The following is a 15,707-nucleotide window of genomic DNA, read 5'->3' as shown; positions in this document are numbered from 1 at the left end:
CGATATTGAGTCATTTTGATTGGTGACACATTCCAAATCAAAATAACGTGTTTTAGAATTTTTAATATAATATAATTATTGGAAGCTAAAACAATAGGTAACATCAAAATTTTAAAATTGTATTAATTATTGACGCAACTAAAAACTGGTAAATGATCAATAAATCTTTAATACCAAACAGAACTCGTGTCGTTATTTATTTGTTCATGATCTCGTACAAAAACTTGTCATTTGATTAGCTCTCTCATCCATGCCAAAATATATGGATTTCTCCTCGAATAATTTCAAAATCCAACAATAATCCCTTTTATGTTTTTCAATAATAAAAAAAAGTGTAAAGAATTGTTGTTATTTTCCTCTCTCAAACTTCATCTTGGATGTGAAAAAAACAATGATCTTTGGTGAAAAACTTCATAATATCGATTAGAAAAAGAAGAAAGTGATACATTACTAAGGAGCAGAAATCGACGAAAGTGCATAATGAAATGAAGCCCAAAAAAGGTTTGAAGCTTTATTTTGAAATTTGTTTCCATTTTGGAAATCGACCAGAATGCCATTTTTCACAATTATTTAAGGATTTTAACATTTTGGTGTTGATTGTGTTGCTATTTTCTTGATTACATTATTTGTTTGTTTTTTCGATTAATTATTCGAAAATGTTGAATTATTATGTTAATGTTCATAATATTTTGTTATAATGTTTGACTTTAATTTGTTTATCCCCTATTGCTAGGGTTTTGATCTTTAATATGTTAAGAACTTTCTTATTTATTTATTCGGTTGCCGCATTAGATCATTTATTCCAAATGCTTCAATAGTATTTTAAAGTTCATAAATTTGTTTTAAGTTCTTGGTTTTCATGTGCTAATCCCAAATTTTTAGGTTGCTTTTCTTAAATTTGTTATGTGCTTTTTGTTTATATTTTTTGCCACTTCAGTGGAGTAATTATTCATTAAAAATGCTTGAATAAATATGCTAAATCCATTTTTGCCCAAAATTTTTTTTTTCTTGAAATTGTTCTATAACAACTTGTTAACATATTTCGTGGTTGCATTGGTTCAATTTTTCGAAACGAATATATAATTATCATAAAAGGTCATGATTTTGGATATAGTGCTCGTTGTCATTCGATTGTTCTCAAATTTGGTGCTTCTGTTTTTCTTAATATATATATATATATATATATAGACACACACACGATACTGTCTTAATGCTGATCTTTTTATATATTTTTGTAATATTAGTAATGGTTGCTGAAAGTTCTGTTCCCACAGTGTGAGTGTGATGAGGGTGAGTGTTGTGTGAGTAAAAAAGCAGGTGTTGTACGTAGGTGTTGTAACACTCACGATAACATGCAGCGGAAACTATATATTTAACACATCAACACGGAATTGAAATAATAACAAAACAGGAGACGAGATAGTTAATTATGCACAAGTATAAAATACTTGTGCAGTGCCTCAGGGCAAAATATTTTACTAGAAAAACTTGTAAGTTTACAAAAACCAATACTAGTGAGTGAACAAAACAACTCCCTTGTACAGGCGAGTGACAAATTACATCCTATACTTCTAACAAACCGTATAACAAAACTATATCGGATGCATCAACCGAGAAGTGAAAAACTCTTCGAAACTGAACACACTAATCACAACCGTGATTAGGTGTCGTCTTCAGATGTTGGCAACACTTCACAGTAACAAGTTATCAATCACACGAGATTGCTATGCTTCGGTAAACGTCTCTGCAAATCGTCTCTTCCCGTTGTCTAGTTCTGTATCTTCTTCTCCTATTTATACTAACTTGTCTTCTCAGTCCTATAAAATATGGAAAACCAATTTTATAAGGAAACAAACTCTTTTTAAATTAAGGATAACATATCTTAAAGATCATATCATATCTTTTCTGTATTATCGATGATTATATTAAATTTTATAGGAGATCATATAATATGTCTAGAAAGGAAAAACAGCAAAGATCTTTTTACACAAGGTAAGTATTAAAAGAAGGAAATATTTCAAGGAATAAAATTCCTTTCAATCTCCCCCTTTTTGCCTTTCTGGACAAAACTTAGTAAAATGGTAACTCCCCCTGGATTAGTCAACCAGTTGTTGACTCCCCCTGAAAAACAAACCCAGTAAAAATTTTCAAGTTAGATGTTGTAGGTTAGATGTTGTAACACTCAGATTATAACATCGATTAGTTCAATAACAAGGAGAGACTAAGAACAGAACAGAAGCAAGAACAGAAGCAGTTAAAGCACCAAAGTAGTCAGAATTAGAGTTAGTCCAACAACCACAAAACATCAGTCAGTTTCCTTCACTCCTGTCCGCGTCATCATCTTCATCAGCCATTTTTGTCCCACTGGTTCCAGCAGTGTCTACTCCCCCTTTTTGTCCAGAATGGATACTCGCAGCTAGCAGAAGCTCATAATCAGCCACTTGATTTTCATAATGCTCGATGGTCGCCTTCGCATTAACAATCTGTTGTCGACCATAGGCGATTTGAGCACGAATGTAGGAGATGGACAATGTAACATAGCCAGCAGGCGGTGTCGGGGGCAGACTAGAAATGTCAGGCAGAGGGTCAGATGTTGTTTCACCAGTGTGGCCAACATCTGCAGCAGCACTCGAACCTAGCCAAGGCAGATCGATTTTTCTGTTGCCTTTGAAGTAAGCTGGTGAAATCTTCAGGGAATCGCCAACAGGGCAGAGCTCTTCATCAATATCCGGAATGAAACCTTGAGATTCCAGGATTCCATAGATGAGCGAAGGGTAAGGGAGCTTAGTTTTCTTGAAGTCTCCTTGAGCGTATTGCAATGCATTCTGGAAAACTAGCTTCCCAAAGTTAAAAGCCCGCCCGGTTCCAATAGCAAATAGCATCATGGTCTGTGATCGAGTCACTGTGGTGGTGTTGGTCGACGGTGTCCAGTTCCAAATGGCGGTTTTGTGTAGGACAGAAAAGAAGGAGGTGAGATTGGCAGCACTCAATTTCTTGGGATGATCAGGGAAAATTTGGACCACTCCTCCAGTAAGCACAGTGGTAACAACATGAATGTCTAAATCCTCTTCAGCCTCTTCAATATCTGGGGTATCATAAAATGCATTGATCACAGTCGGTGAGAAATTGTAAAATCGATCCCGCACGAACACTCTGCCGTATTTCACCGAGTCCTCATCGGCCACACTCCTCAAAAGATTGCAATAAAACTCCAATACCACTCGGCGATAGTAGGGCATGACTGCGGTGACAGTTGAGAGCAGCCTTCGGCTCTTCAAAAATTCAATCAGATTGTGCTTTCCATACGCATCAAAGTCAATGTTTTTCTCTTCAATCAACTCTCGATGAATAAATATGGGCCACAATGCCAAGGCCTCTTCTGAGTAAATCTTCGGAGAGAAGGATTTACTGAGATCATAATCAGCAGAGTCAGTGTTGTGGGAGGTGTTGTCAACATCCTCCTCAACACCGGGTGCAGCAGCAGCAACATTCTCAGAGGACTCGTTAGCTTCAGAGTCAGTGTCCTCAGATGCATCATCACCTTGTTCTTCTGATTCAAAGTCAGATACATACGATGAGGAGGAGTCGTCAGAAGCGCCAGGCCGGTTTTGTTCAAATTCCTTCATCATTTCTAAATCAGGTTCTTCCTCCTGAGCCATTTGTTTCTTGGCCGCCTTATCTTCTTTAAGATGTGCAAGAAACTCGGCCAGTGATTGCTCATCGTTTTCAGCCTCATCATGAACCCTTTCTTCAGAAGCATCTTGACTGTCCATGACTGGGTGTTGCTTTTGGACACCAGAAGACGAGCCATTTTCTGTTGCTGCAGCAGTTGGTTTCGGGCGAGCCACCAATTCAAAGTCCACATCATTGGAGTCGTCTCCTGATGAGAAGTCAGGGTCCAGAATGAATGGGACGGTAAATGCCCTTGGTTTCTTTGTAGGGACAAAGTCAGGGTCGAACCCTGCTTGTCTCTTTGACGTACGACGCATAGGGACAGGGGGAAAAACTCTATTCACGGCCTCAAAATCTGGTGGATTTTCAATGTCGATTGCATTCCCGGGTTCACCAGGAGCAATAATTTCCAGCGGCACTGGTTCTTCTGGTACACTGACCATTGCCATCCCTTCCACATTGGTTTCGGCTGAGGGTGTTTGTGACACCCTGACCCGTAATATTAAAATAATACAGCGGAAATAAAATTTTCTTTAAAATATGGAAGGAGTTTCAAAATACATTTCATAAAATGTTTACAAAATAAATACATGATCATTCAAATGAAATACAAAATACAAAACAATCATTCTTATGATCATGTCCCAAAATATTTGCAAAATAATCTTCCTTCCAACGGTGTATGCATATGACCCCCATCCACGATCACTGTCCTGGTCGGTCACTCTTATCTGCATCACATGAAATAACTGAAATGAGAATAAATCTCAGCAAGTGGAACTCTACATAGCAATGATACATAGTATACTCTGTAAAACATGACTTTGAAATCATAAATACCATCAACTCTGAAACATGAATACTGTAGCAATAACTGTAGCAATAGCATATCAATAAGATAGCAATAAGATGGTATTCTCTTTTCTCTGGTTGGATTGATATCAATAGTATCTCTGCTCTGGTGCTAATATCCCTATCGATATAAACCGATAACTCTGAGGGATAAAAGCCTATGGTCGATGATCATCTAATTGCATGCAATGCTCTGGCTATATATTTATCAATCCAATAGAAACATTTGAACTCTGAATAGCAATTAAAGCCGTCATTTCATAATCTCATATTTTCTTTTGTATTCCCTTTTTAACAATAGTGAGACATAAATGCCTCCAATAGATAATCAATGGGATCAATACATAACAATGAATCAATGGAAGGAAATAACACTTTGAAACCTTTAAAACACAATACATATATCATCATGTGAGCAAAGGGATGAAATTCCACTTACAAACCAATAGAACACCTCAAACTTAGCTCTTGGTACACCACCTACAACAATAATCCATAAACAACACCAAAATCAACTCTATATCCAAAAATACAAGTCAAATATCCCATTAAACCAACAATAACAACACCCTATAACAACTCATCTCCAAAAACCATGATAGAATCGCACCAAAAACTTACCTAAGCTTCCTTATACCACGGAGAACGTCGATCTCAAGTCGGAAATCCAAACCAATCCAAGAATCAAAGGTAGGAAGCAAAAGAAATGGAGGAAAACCCTTGGAATTGAGAGGAAATCTCGAAATGGAGAAGAGGATAAGGTAAGGTATGGCCAACAACTCCCAAAAAGCAACTAAATATCTCGCCCATACTTACACCGCGGGTGCGGTCACACAAGCACCGCGGGTGCGCTAAGCTCATGGCATTCCAACAAAATTCCCATGCACGATCACCGCGGGTGCGGTGCTACAATTACCGCGGGTGCGGTGCTTACACTGCCGCGGGTGCGGTGTCCTCACGGTAAAACCATCAAAATCCAACATAAATGACCGCGGGTGCGGTCCTTGCAAGGGTGCGGGTGCGGTACCACTTCGGCCAAGAACAAACCAAGGCAACTGAAAATCGAACCGAAACACTGAAACGAACAACCAACAACATCTAATACCTCAAGACAACAATAACCAATAATACTATGGCCCAAAACACAACTCTAAACATCTAAATCATAAAACCCAATAAACACAATAAAGCTTAAACCGTACCGTACACCGGGCTCGGCTATTACAGTGTTGGGTCCGGTGATTTTTCCCCCAAACTCGCAGCCATTTCATTTCTGATGTCGTGACGATCGAAGCCAGCCATCTGTAGAATAAAGAACACAAGAAATAGTGTGGATCGAAGGGACTCAAGAAAATCCGAAGACAGAGATAATTTTTCGCAACAAATGAATAGTGAGAGCAGGACAATATTTTTATAATGTGCGAGAAAATCACAGACAGTAAAGTTGTGCATCATCCATCCCTAAGTATTTAAGCATACCCCTCCAACGATAACATTCTCTCGACCCGTAACTGCAGCCTCTTTCCAAATCAAAGTTTACTCTCATCCAACGGTAACTTTCCGAGCCAGTGTAATCATTAAAAAAAATCAGGCAGAATGAAACGCCACATCGAATTAACCCCACTAACCGTTAGATAACAATGTATTTCAAGATTGGGTTGGTTGGGGTTTTTCTTCGTATTTCATTAGTTAAGAACTGATAGCCCACTGGACATGATGAATTTACATAACAGCAATATGAAAATCTTAAAATTTATGCCTAAAATATGATCAAAAATGGAATGTAAACGCATGTGATCAAACTGTGATCAGCCTGTACTTGGGTGTTGGCAGCACCTCTTGGCAACACTCACTCGTGAGACTAAAACTTTCTTGATCTTTTTTAATTCAGACATGGTAGCTCCCACTCCAGAGGAACGGTCTTCATAGGACTCCTCTAGGTAGCTTTTTCCATCTGTATCTTGACTTACAAGTGGTAGCTCCCACACTAGAAGAACGGTCTTCATGGGACTCTTCTAGGTAGCTTTTTTCCATTTTCTTCTAAACAATTTTTTGTTCAATTTTTCTCCTCTTTTCTATTTTTCACCTTATTGCTCAGCAGTTGTTTAAGTAATTATCTGCATAGGATAAGATCATGTGGAACACACACATCCGCAACAGCTTTATGACTTAAATTGAGCACACCTCATACCTTTTAGAGAATTTTGATAGAAAGTTTGAATCACACCTGAGAGTGCACCATTTAGTGTCCTTCACTTGTTACAGGCTTCACACAAAACAAGATGTATGCACTATGTCTAGCATCCTACAAATAAAATGCACATGCATGCTGAGTGTTGTCCGCCAGTGTTGGAACACCCAGGACAACATCCGTAAATGATCATTGTGCACACAAGCTGAGAGACTTCCTAAGATTGGAAAATCTCTCAAAATCCAATGGTTTTGTAAAAATATCAGCCAGTTGGTTTTCAGTTCCAACAAATTCCATTCGAATTATTCCCTTTTCAACTAAATCTCGAATAAAATGATGTCTAATGTCAATGTGTTTAGTTCGAGAGTGTTGTACTGGATTTTTTGAAATATCGATTGCACTTGAATTGTCACAGTATACAATTAAGGTGTCACTGCTGAATCCATAATCGTTAATCATTTGATTCATCCACAAAAGTTGTGGATAACAACTAGCAGCCGCAACATATTCGGATTCAGCAGTGGACAAAGACACACAATTTTGCTTTCTGCTATACCATGACACCAAATTGTTACCAAAATAAAAGCATCCACCAGTGGTACTTTTCCTATCATCTAAGTTTCCAGCCCAGTCAGCATCACTAAAGCCCACTAAATTGGTGTTTGTTTCTTTGGTGTACCACAGTCCTAAGTCAACCGTCCCAGCTATATATCTCAAAATTCTTTTGACTGCCTTTAAATGAGTGACTTTAGGATCAGCCTGGTATCTGGCACACAAACATACACTAAACATGATATCGGGACGACTTGCGCTTAAATAAAGGAGACTGCCTATGATGCTGCGATACTGAGTGTTGTCAACACCTGCGGCAACATCGTCCTTAGATAGTTTTTCAGTCGACCCCATTGGTGTTTTCATATGTTTAGTGTTTTCAGCAGAAAATTTCGTTACCAAATTCTTGGCATACTTAGACTGACACAGAAAAATACCATCATGAATTTGTTTAATTTGTAGTCCAAGAAAGAAACTCAATTCCCCTACCATGCTCATTTCAAATGTGGTAGACATACAATTAACAAAATCAGTAACATGCTTTTGAGAAGAAGCACCAAAAATTATGTCATCCACATAAATTTGACACACAAGTATATCATGCTTTGACTTTTTAATAAAAAGGGTTTTATCAACTTGTAGACATGGTTCGGGTGGTGTGGATCTTCAAATCCTTTAGGTTGGCTTACATAAGCTTCTTCTTTCAAGATGCCATTCAAAAAAGCACTTTTCACATCCATTTGATATAATTTTATGTCCATGTGACATGCAATAGCAAGTAAAAGTCTAACCGATTCAATCCGGGCAACAGGGGCAAACGTTTCATCAAAATCAATTCCTTCAATTTGAGTATACCCTTGAGCCACTAGCCTAGCTTTATTTCTCACAACAATTCCAGATTCATCAGTTTTGTTTTTAAAGATCCATTTGGTTCCAATAACATTCACATTATCGGGTCTGGGAACCAGATCCCACACATAATTCCTAACAAATTGTTCAAGTTCCTCATGCATTGCATCAACCCAAAATTCATCTTTTAAGGCTTCATTTATATTTTTGGGTTCCATGAGTGAAACAAAACAAGAGTGACTTACTTGAGAGTATACGGAAGTCATGCATACTAGTCCCATCATTTTGCGATAGTCTACCTTCTCCTTTCTTCTCGTTTGCATTCCTCCAAATGTTTCTCCAATGATCTGAGATGATGGATGATTTTTCTGAACCTTGTTGGGAATATCAATCTCTTCATTGGTTACACTGTCCTCATTCTCAGTATACTTTCCTAGTTCATCATTTGATTCTGCCAGTGCAAGTGTTGTCTCCGGTGTTACAACACCGGGTGCAACATCTGTGTTAGGCGGTGTCTCACTTTCGTTCAGCAGCCTATCAATATCATCCTCGATTGTTTTTCCCGTTAGATCTGCAAGATCATCAAAAACAACATTAATAGACTCCATAGTCGTTCTTGTTCTCAGATTATACACGCGATATGCACGACTATTAGATGAATAACCAACGAATAAACATTTGTCACTTTTAGAGTCAAACTTTGCAAGATGGTCTCGGTCATTCAAAACATAACATACACATCCAAAGACATGAAAATACTTGAGGTTCGGCCTCTTTCCCATGATGATTTCATAGGATGTCATAGTAGAACCACTCCTTAAGTACACACGATTTGAAATATGACATGCTGTGTTCAATGCCTCGGCCCAAAATCTCTTTGAAATATTCTTTGAACTTAACATGACCCTAGCCATTTCTTGCAGTGTCCTATTCTTCCTTTCGACTATTCCATTTTGTTGAGGAGTCTTAGGGGCCGAGAATTCATGAGTTATCCCTCTCTTTTCACAGAATGATAAAAAGTGTGAGTTTTCAAATTCTTTACCATGGTCGGTCCTTATCTTACCAACCCTCAGATTGTGTAGATTAGTAATCTTAGCATGTAATTTTTTGAAAACATCAAATGTTTCAGATTTTTTTCTAAGAAATCTTACCCAAGTAAAGCGAGAGAAATCATCCACACAAACACATGAATACTTCTTACCTCCAAGGCTTTCCACTTCCATTGGACCCATAAGATCCATGTGCAAGAGTTCAAGACACCGTGTTGTCCCAAAGTGTTGCAACACTTGATGGGGAACACGTGTTTGATTACCTTTTTGACATGCACCACAAACATACGGAATTCCAGAGGATAAATTAGGCATACCTCTCACAGCATCGTACTTACCAAGATTCTTTAATGTCTTGAAGATTGCATGTCCCAATTTTTGATGCCACAAGTTTAATTCACTCACCTTTGAATGATTGCATACTAAGTATTCTCCAAGTTGATAGCAATTATCAGCAGACCTTGTACCTATCAAAATACGAGTATTAGCATTATCAAACACTTCACAATTGTCTTTATCAAACTTAACATGCAAACCGTCATCACAAAGTTGGCTTATGCTTATTAAGTTTGAGTTAAGCCCTTCGACATAAAGCACATTGTGTAGATTAGGCAGTCCATCAACATTCAAGGTTCCTTTGCCAGCAATTCTTCCTTTAGCACCACCACCATACGTCACATGACCACTCCTCAGTTAAACATAGTAAATCAAATGGTCTTTAGAACCTGTCATGCGGCCTGAACAGCCACTGTCAAAGTACCATATTCCTGCAATGTTAGTCTTTAATGAAGTATAAATAACAGAACATTGAATCTTAGCCTTTGGTACCCAAACCCTTTTTACCGTAGGTTTTTTGTTGGCAGTGTTGTGCCGGGTGTTATACAACACCTGTGGCAACATCTGTTCTGTTTCCCATCTCTTGTAATCATCTCTCAGTTTAAAGCAGTAGGGTTTGATATGACCAGGTCTAAAACAATAGTGGCAGATAAAGTGGCGTTTTCTGGATTTGGACTTCTTGGTAGATATTTGCCTTTTAGATGGAGCACCTTTTTCAGTTTGTGTAGCATTCGAGGTTTCAACACTTCCTTTCACAAAAACAGTTGGTTTTCTCTCAGTATTGGAAGATTCTCCAATTTCGAACAGACTGTTCGGATAACCAAGTCCAGCTTTGTCATTCTGTCCAATTATCAAAAATGAATCAAGTTTGGATGAACTTGAATTCATCTTGGCAAGAATCTGAGTTGCTTCTCCAAGTTCCTCTTTGACTTTGCATAATTCCAAATCTTTCTTGCTTAAGATTACTTCAAGTCGTGAAATTTGTGACTTTAGCTCAGCATTCTCTTTGGAGAGAATTGCATTTCCTTTAGTTATTTTGATCCAGTCTTCATATAATTCTTCGTACATCGTCTGCACACTTTCTAGAGTGACTTCATCATCATCTACCTCTTGAGTTTCAGACCGACTTGTCTCAGCAAGAGTTGTAGAATTAAGACATACTGAATTCGAAGAGGTGTTGCGGCCAGGTATTGCAACACCTGTGGCAACACCCAAAGGATTGATTTGCATTGAGTGTTTCTCCTTGATCACAGTAGATAACGATGTGTGATTTTCAGATTCACTTGATCCTTGATCATCATCAGACTCTTCATCACTCAGGGTGACAGTCATGCCTTTGTTTTTCCTAAGTCGATTGGCACACTCATTGGCATAATGTCCATATCCCGAACACTCTCTACATTGCACTGAATCCAGATTTCTGACATTTGATTGGATTTGCAATTCGTTTTTTTGTCGAAATTGTCCTTTCATAGGAGTAAACTTTTGAGCTTTTGCAGAAGTGGTGATGTTGGGTAACACTGATTTCTGTCCACTTTTCTTCTTCTCTTTCATGGTCTTCAAGTAATCACCGAATTTCTTAGTAAACAGAGAGATCGATTCTTCACCTAGATCAGACTTTTCCACCTCTTTTGATAGTAGAAGGATTTCATCATAAGATTCGGTTGAGGCTTCTAGGGCTATTGTTTTCCTTTTATCCTTCCTTTGCAAATCAAGGTTCATCTCAAAGGTTCTGAGGGAGCTCATTAATTCATCCAGATTGATTTTTGAAGTGTCTTTAGATTCTTCAATTGCACAGACTTTGACATTAAATCTCTCAGGGAGAGATCTTAAGACTTTGTTCACCAATCTTTCATTGGGCATGGGATCGCCAAGACTGTGAGCTTCATTAGAGAGTTGTCTCAAACGACCATCATACTCAAGAATAGACTCCTTGTCATCCATCCTTAAGCTTTCAAATTTTGATGTCACCATCCTTAGCCTAGTTTTACGCACGCTCTCGGATCCTTCACAATGTTTCTGCAGTATATCCCAAGCTTCTTTGGCACAGGCACAATTGGTGATTAAGTTAAACATCCTTGTGTCAACAGATGAAAATATAGCATTGAGAGCCTTGGAATTGAAATTTGAAATCTGCACTTCATCGATTGTCCAAGTACTTTCAGGTTTGAGTCGAGTGTCGCCATCAGTATCCTCGACTTTTGGAGGGCTCCAACCATCAAGTACACGTAGCCAAGCTCTTTCTTAAATAGATTTTATAAAGACCCTCATCTTTACTTTCCACAAGCCGTAATTAGATCCGTCTAACACGGGAGGTCTAAACACAGTGTTTGTTGATGCTTCCATTTTTTTCCTGTGAAAACAAAACAAAACAGGATCTCACTTAGTAGCGTCAAGTGGAGGCTCTGATACCAATTGAAAGTTCTGTTCCCACAGTGTGAGTGTGATGAGGGTGAGTGTTGTGTGAGTAAGAAAGCAGGTGTTGTACGTAGGTGTTGTAACACTCACGATAACATGCAGCGGAAACTATATATTTAACACATCAACACGGAATTGAAATAATAACAAAACAGGAGACGAGATAGTTAATTATGCACAAGTATAAAATACTTGTGCAGTGCCTCAGGGCAAAATACTTCACTAGAAAAACTTGTAAGTTTACAAAAACCAATACTAGTGAGTGAACAAAACAACTCCCTTGTACAGGCGAGTGACAAATTGCATCATATACTTCTAACAAACCGTATAACAAAACTATATCGGATGCAACAACCGAGAAGTGAAAAACTCTTCGAAACTGAACACACTAATCACAACCGTGATTAGGTGTCGTCTTCAGATGTTGGCAACACTTCACAGCAACAAGTTATCAATCACACGAGATTGCTATGCTTCGGTAAACGTCTCTGCAAATCGTCTCTTCCCGTCGTCTAGTTCTGTATCTTCTTCTCCTATTTATACTAACTTGTCTTCTCAGTCCTATAAAATATGAAAAACCAATTTTATAAGGAAACAAACTCTTTTTAAATTAAGGATAACATATCTTAAAGATCATATCATATCTTTTCTATATTATCGATGACTATATTAAATTTTATAGGAGATCATATAATATGTCTAGAAAGGCAAAACAGCAAAGATCTTTTTACACAAGGTAAGTATTAAAAGAAGGAAATATTTCAAGGAATAAAATTCCTTTCAGTTGCTGAATAGGAAATTGTTTATGACGTCGAGTTGCATGTATTTTATTAATTAATGTATTTCCTTCATGTAATAGACTTCTCTTAACAAAAAAGAAAATGAATAGTAAGCATGTAATTTTTTCACGAGGCTCCCTTCCCTATTGTAAAACAAGTGATGGAAGAGTTGAATCAAATTATACGGAATCTAGATAGACAACATGTTTAAAAGATTTGAGATTCTTTCATCCTTTTTCACTATTGGTGCCGATATTGCCATTTCTTTTGATTCAAGAGACAACTGTGTCGTTCTTGACTTGCATCATATAGGTCAACAAGTGAAATTGGACCTTGATGAAGTCAAGATTCTTGGCTCAAAATTATGGAGAAAAAGTAAACAATGCTGACACGGTTGCTATTAAGAAGAAACTTGTTTAACTTGCAAGTGGTGATGTCGAAGCTGATATTAATGATTTTTTTCGATTTTTTATCTTGTTCACATTCAATTGTATAACATTCTACACTGGTAATTATATTATTTCTAGTTTTATCTTTTCTTATATGAAAGATATTAGCATATTTTCTAAGTTTGCTTTGGGAGATACTGTCTTTCTTTTTTTTTTTACCGAAAAATACTTAATCAAGGAAGTAAAACTTATGTGGATGACTGCACAGTTAGGTTGTTGGTGAGTATTTAGTTTTATTAGTTATTGTGATATTAGGTTTTCAATTAGTTTATCTATAATGTTTTTGGTTTATACTTGATCGTATGAGAGGGTGCCGACATTAGCTGTGCCACTTGATGTACATATCTTCCCTCATTTGTTTCGGTGTGGGAAGAGCAAGATCCCTTCGAAGGCTGTCGAAGCTGAATCAGTTAATCATGTATCCTCATTTGAATCAAACTTGTTGAGCAAAATTAATTATTTAATTGAAAATAATAATTTATATTTTTTTTGGTACTTGTTTTGTCAATATATTCATTTGGGGATGAGAAAATGTTGTTGGAAAGGAAGATAATTCGAGTAACATACATATTTTGCTCTAATTTTTTTAAATATAAAAGTTTCATACTTCATTAATTTTACTTATATTGTAGTTGGTGCTATTGATTTTGAAGCAGCAAGAAGGTAATTCATATGCGTCTAAACTGAAAAAATTGTGAAAGAACAAATGGATGTCATAAAAATGTTGAACAGATTTGTGCTCAATTTCAACTTGGAATCGAGAGATCTGGAGCGAAGAGGAAGCCGATTCTTGAGAAATAATGCCTCGTGTTGGATACAGAAGTTGTGTTTGCATAAGAAATGAAGTTTTAAAAGAATAGTTAAACATTGAAAAACACGAGACGTGTTTATGGATGTTCGGAGACTTAAACTTCTCCTACGTCACCCCTTCTACCACCTTGGATAGATTCCACTAGAAGACTTTGATTTATACAATACTTTGTACAAACTCACTCAGCCTAGGACTTACCCTACTGCCTAACTGAACTCCTAGCCTAGACTGAAGGCAACGCCTTCCAGCCAACACTTGTTTAACGTCTATGTGTCAAAGACTACATACACAAGTTTATTGTCTTTGTGCAAGACTCACTCAACTATTCAATAAGCTCAACTCTCTGTATGTGTGAGTGATTGTGTATATGTGTGTGTGAGAACTGAACTATGAATACAACACGAAGAACACATAGTGAGAATTTTGCTTCTACACTAAGCAGTTGGCATGCCATTTTTCTTTTATATCTTCACACACTTGTGTATTTTCCAAACTTGTGTATTGATGATATTGGTCTGGTATTTATAGAGCAACAAGACCGTACACCAAGACTCATCAAATATGAACGTTGCAGTTTGAATCCGTTCCTCGATATTTGTCTTGTACTTTTCGACAGTCATTCTGGAAATTTTTGGCTTTAAGCACTGCTGCAACGTCTATTATTTTCCTTTGACTGACAAAAGCTTTTCCTCAGTGCGCATAGCTGGATTCCATTGAATAAGCTTGTCGTGTTCTGCAAACTGATTGATTCCTAACTGATGTTATGAAATGGTCAGTTGAATTAATCTTGAACTGGTTCGGGGAAATCAGTTGGCTCGTCAGCTGAACTGATTTCTCTGCTTCAGTTGAACTGGTCAGCTGGACTCTTCATCAGTTGAGCTCTTTATCAGCTGGCCGGATTTCTGAAGGTATTCTGCGGAACTGCCTCTTAGCTGGACAATCAGTTGAACTGGTCTTTTGATATTTCAGTTGAACTGGTTCAGTTTGGTGCTTTCGGTTTGCGTCTCGATAACTTTAGTTTTTGCTCGATAACTGATCAGTTCAAATCCTGATCAGTTCCTGTTTCTGCGCACTTAAGTAAAATTATTAGAAACAAAATAACAAGTTTTGTGAACATCAAAATCAAGATTGCGAACATGAAATATTCCAACAATCTCCCCCTTTTTGAGGATCACAAAACTTGAGCAATTAAAACGATTTAAAAATTTAACAATTTGAAATTTAACTGATTCTCCCCCTTCATGGGAATCAAAAACATTTAAAACAATTAAAACGAATTTTTAGGGATAATAAATCTCCCTCTCAAGAACTGAATTTAAAAACGAGTTTAAAACGAATTTAACACATTTTTTCAGTTCGAGGGATAATTTTTTAAAAAACTCCCCTCAAGAATTGAATTCAAAACTCCCCCTTAAAAATATAATTATTTACGTGTTTTAATGAAGGTTTAGCATCTTTTAACATTTAAGCAGTTTAGGCAACACATTAACTGCAAATATCAGTTCAGTTACATTCAAACCAACTGGATAAACATGATGTTTATTTAATCAAATAAGTGTCATACATTTGAAATGTACCAATAACTGGTTGTCTTGAATGCTTTGAAATGCTGCATCGATTTTGAGTCTCTTTGTGCTAGAAGAGCAGCGAATTTTCCTTGGACTTGATCTTTGTGCTGGCTAACTGGTCAATTTGACTCAAACTAGACTCAACTGATGCTGAACTGCATTGATCATCTACTCTGATATG

General features: G+C 37.2%; 1 protein-coding gene across 1 annotated transcript; it reads right to left on the bottom strand.

The window, feature by feature from the left end:
• Positions 1-5,745: 5,745 nt before the first annotated feature.
• On the bottom strand, positions 5,746-11,577 carry LOC140830097 (uncharacterized). The gene is made up of 6 exons (XM_073193380.1): positions 9,926-11,577; positions 9,571-9,850; positions 8,215-9,114; positions 7,563-7,687; positions 7,136-7,481; positions 5,746-5,826 (listed from the first exon to the last, which is right to left on the bottom strand). The coding sequence occupies exons 1-6, from the start codon at positions 11,575-11,577 to the stop codon at positions 5,746-5,748; spliced, it is 3,384 nt and encodes a 1,127-aa protein (XP_073049481.1).
• Positions 11,578-15,707: the final 4,130 nt, after the last annotated feature.

The sequence above is a fragment of the Primulina eburnea genome, chromosome 4 (assembly GCF_022965805.1).
Source record: "Primulina eburnea isolate SZY01 chromosome 4, ASM2296580v1, whole genome shotgun sequence".
Classification (NCBI taxonomy): Eukaryota; Viridiplantae; Streptophyta; class Magnoliopsida; order Lamiales; family Gesneriaceae; genus Primulina; species Primulina eburnea.
This window is presented reverse-complemented; position numbering and strand designations above follow the sequence as displayed.

Excerpts from the sequence above, each read along its gene's own strand:
- LOC140830097 (XM_073193380.1), bottom strand. The coding sequence starts at position 11,577 with ATGTTTAACTTAATCACCAATTGTGCCTGTGCCAAAGAAGCTTGGGAT. Across the intron at positions 7,688-8,214 it reads TGGTTCCCAGACCCGATAAT|TCTAAGTATGCCAAGAATTT; the intron begins GTGAATGTTATT and ends TTTCTGTGTCAG. Across the intron at positions 7,482-7,562 it reads GCAGGTGTTGACAACACTCA|ATACCAGGCTGATCCTAAAG; the intron begins GTATCGCAGCAT and ends TTTGTGTGCCAG.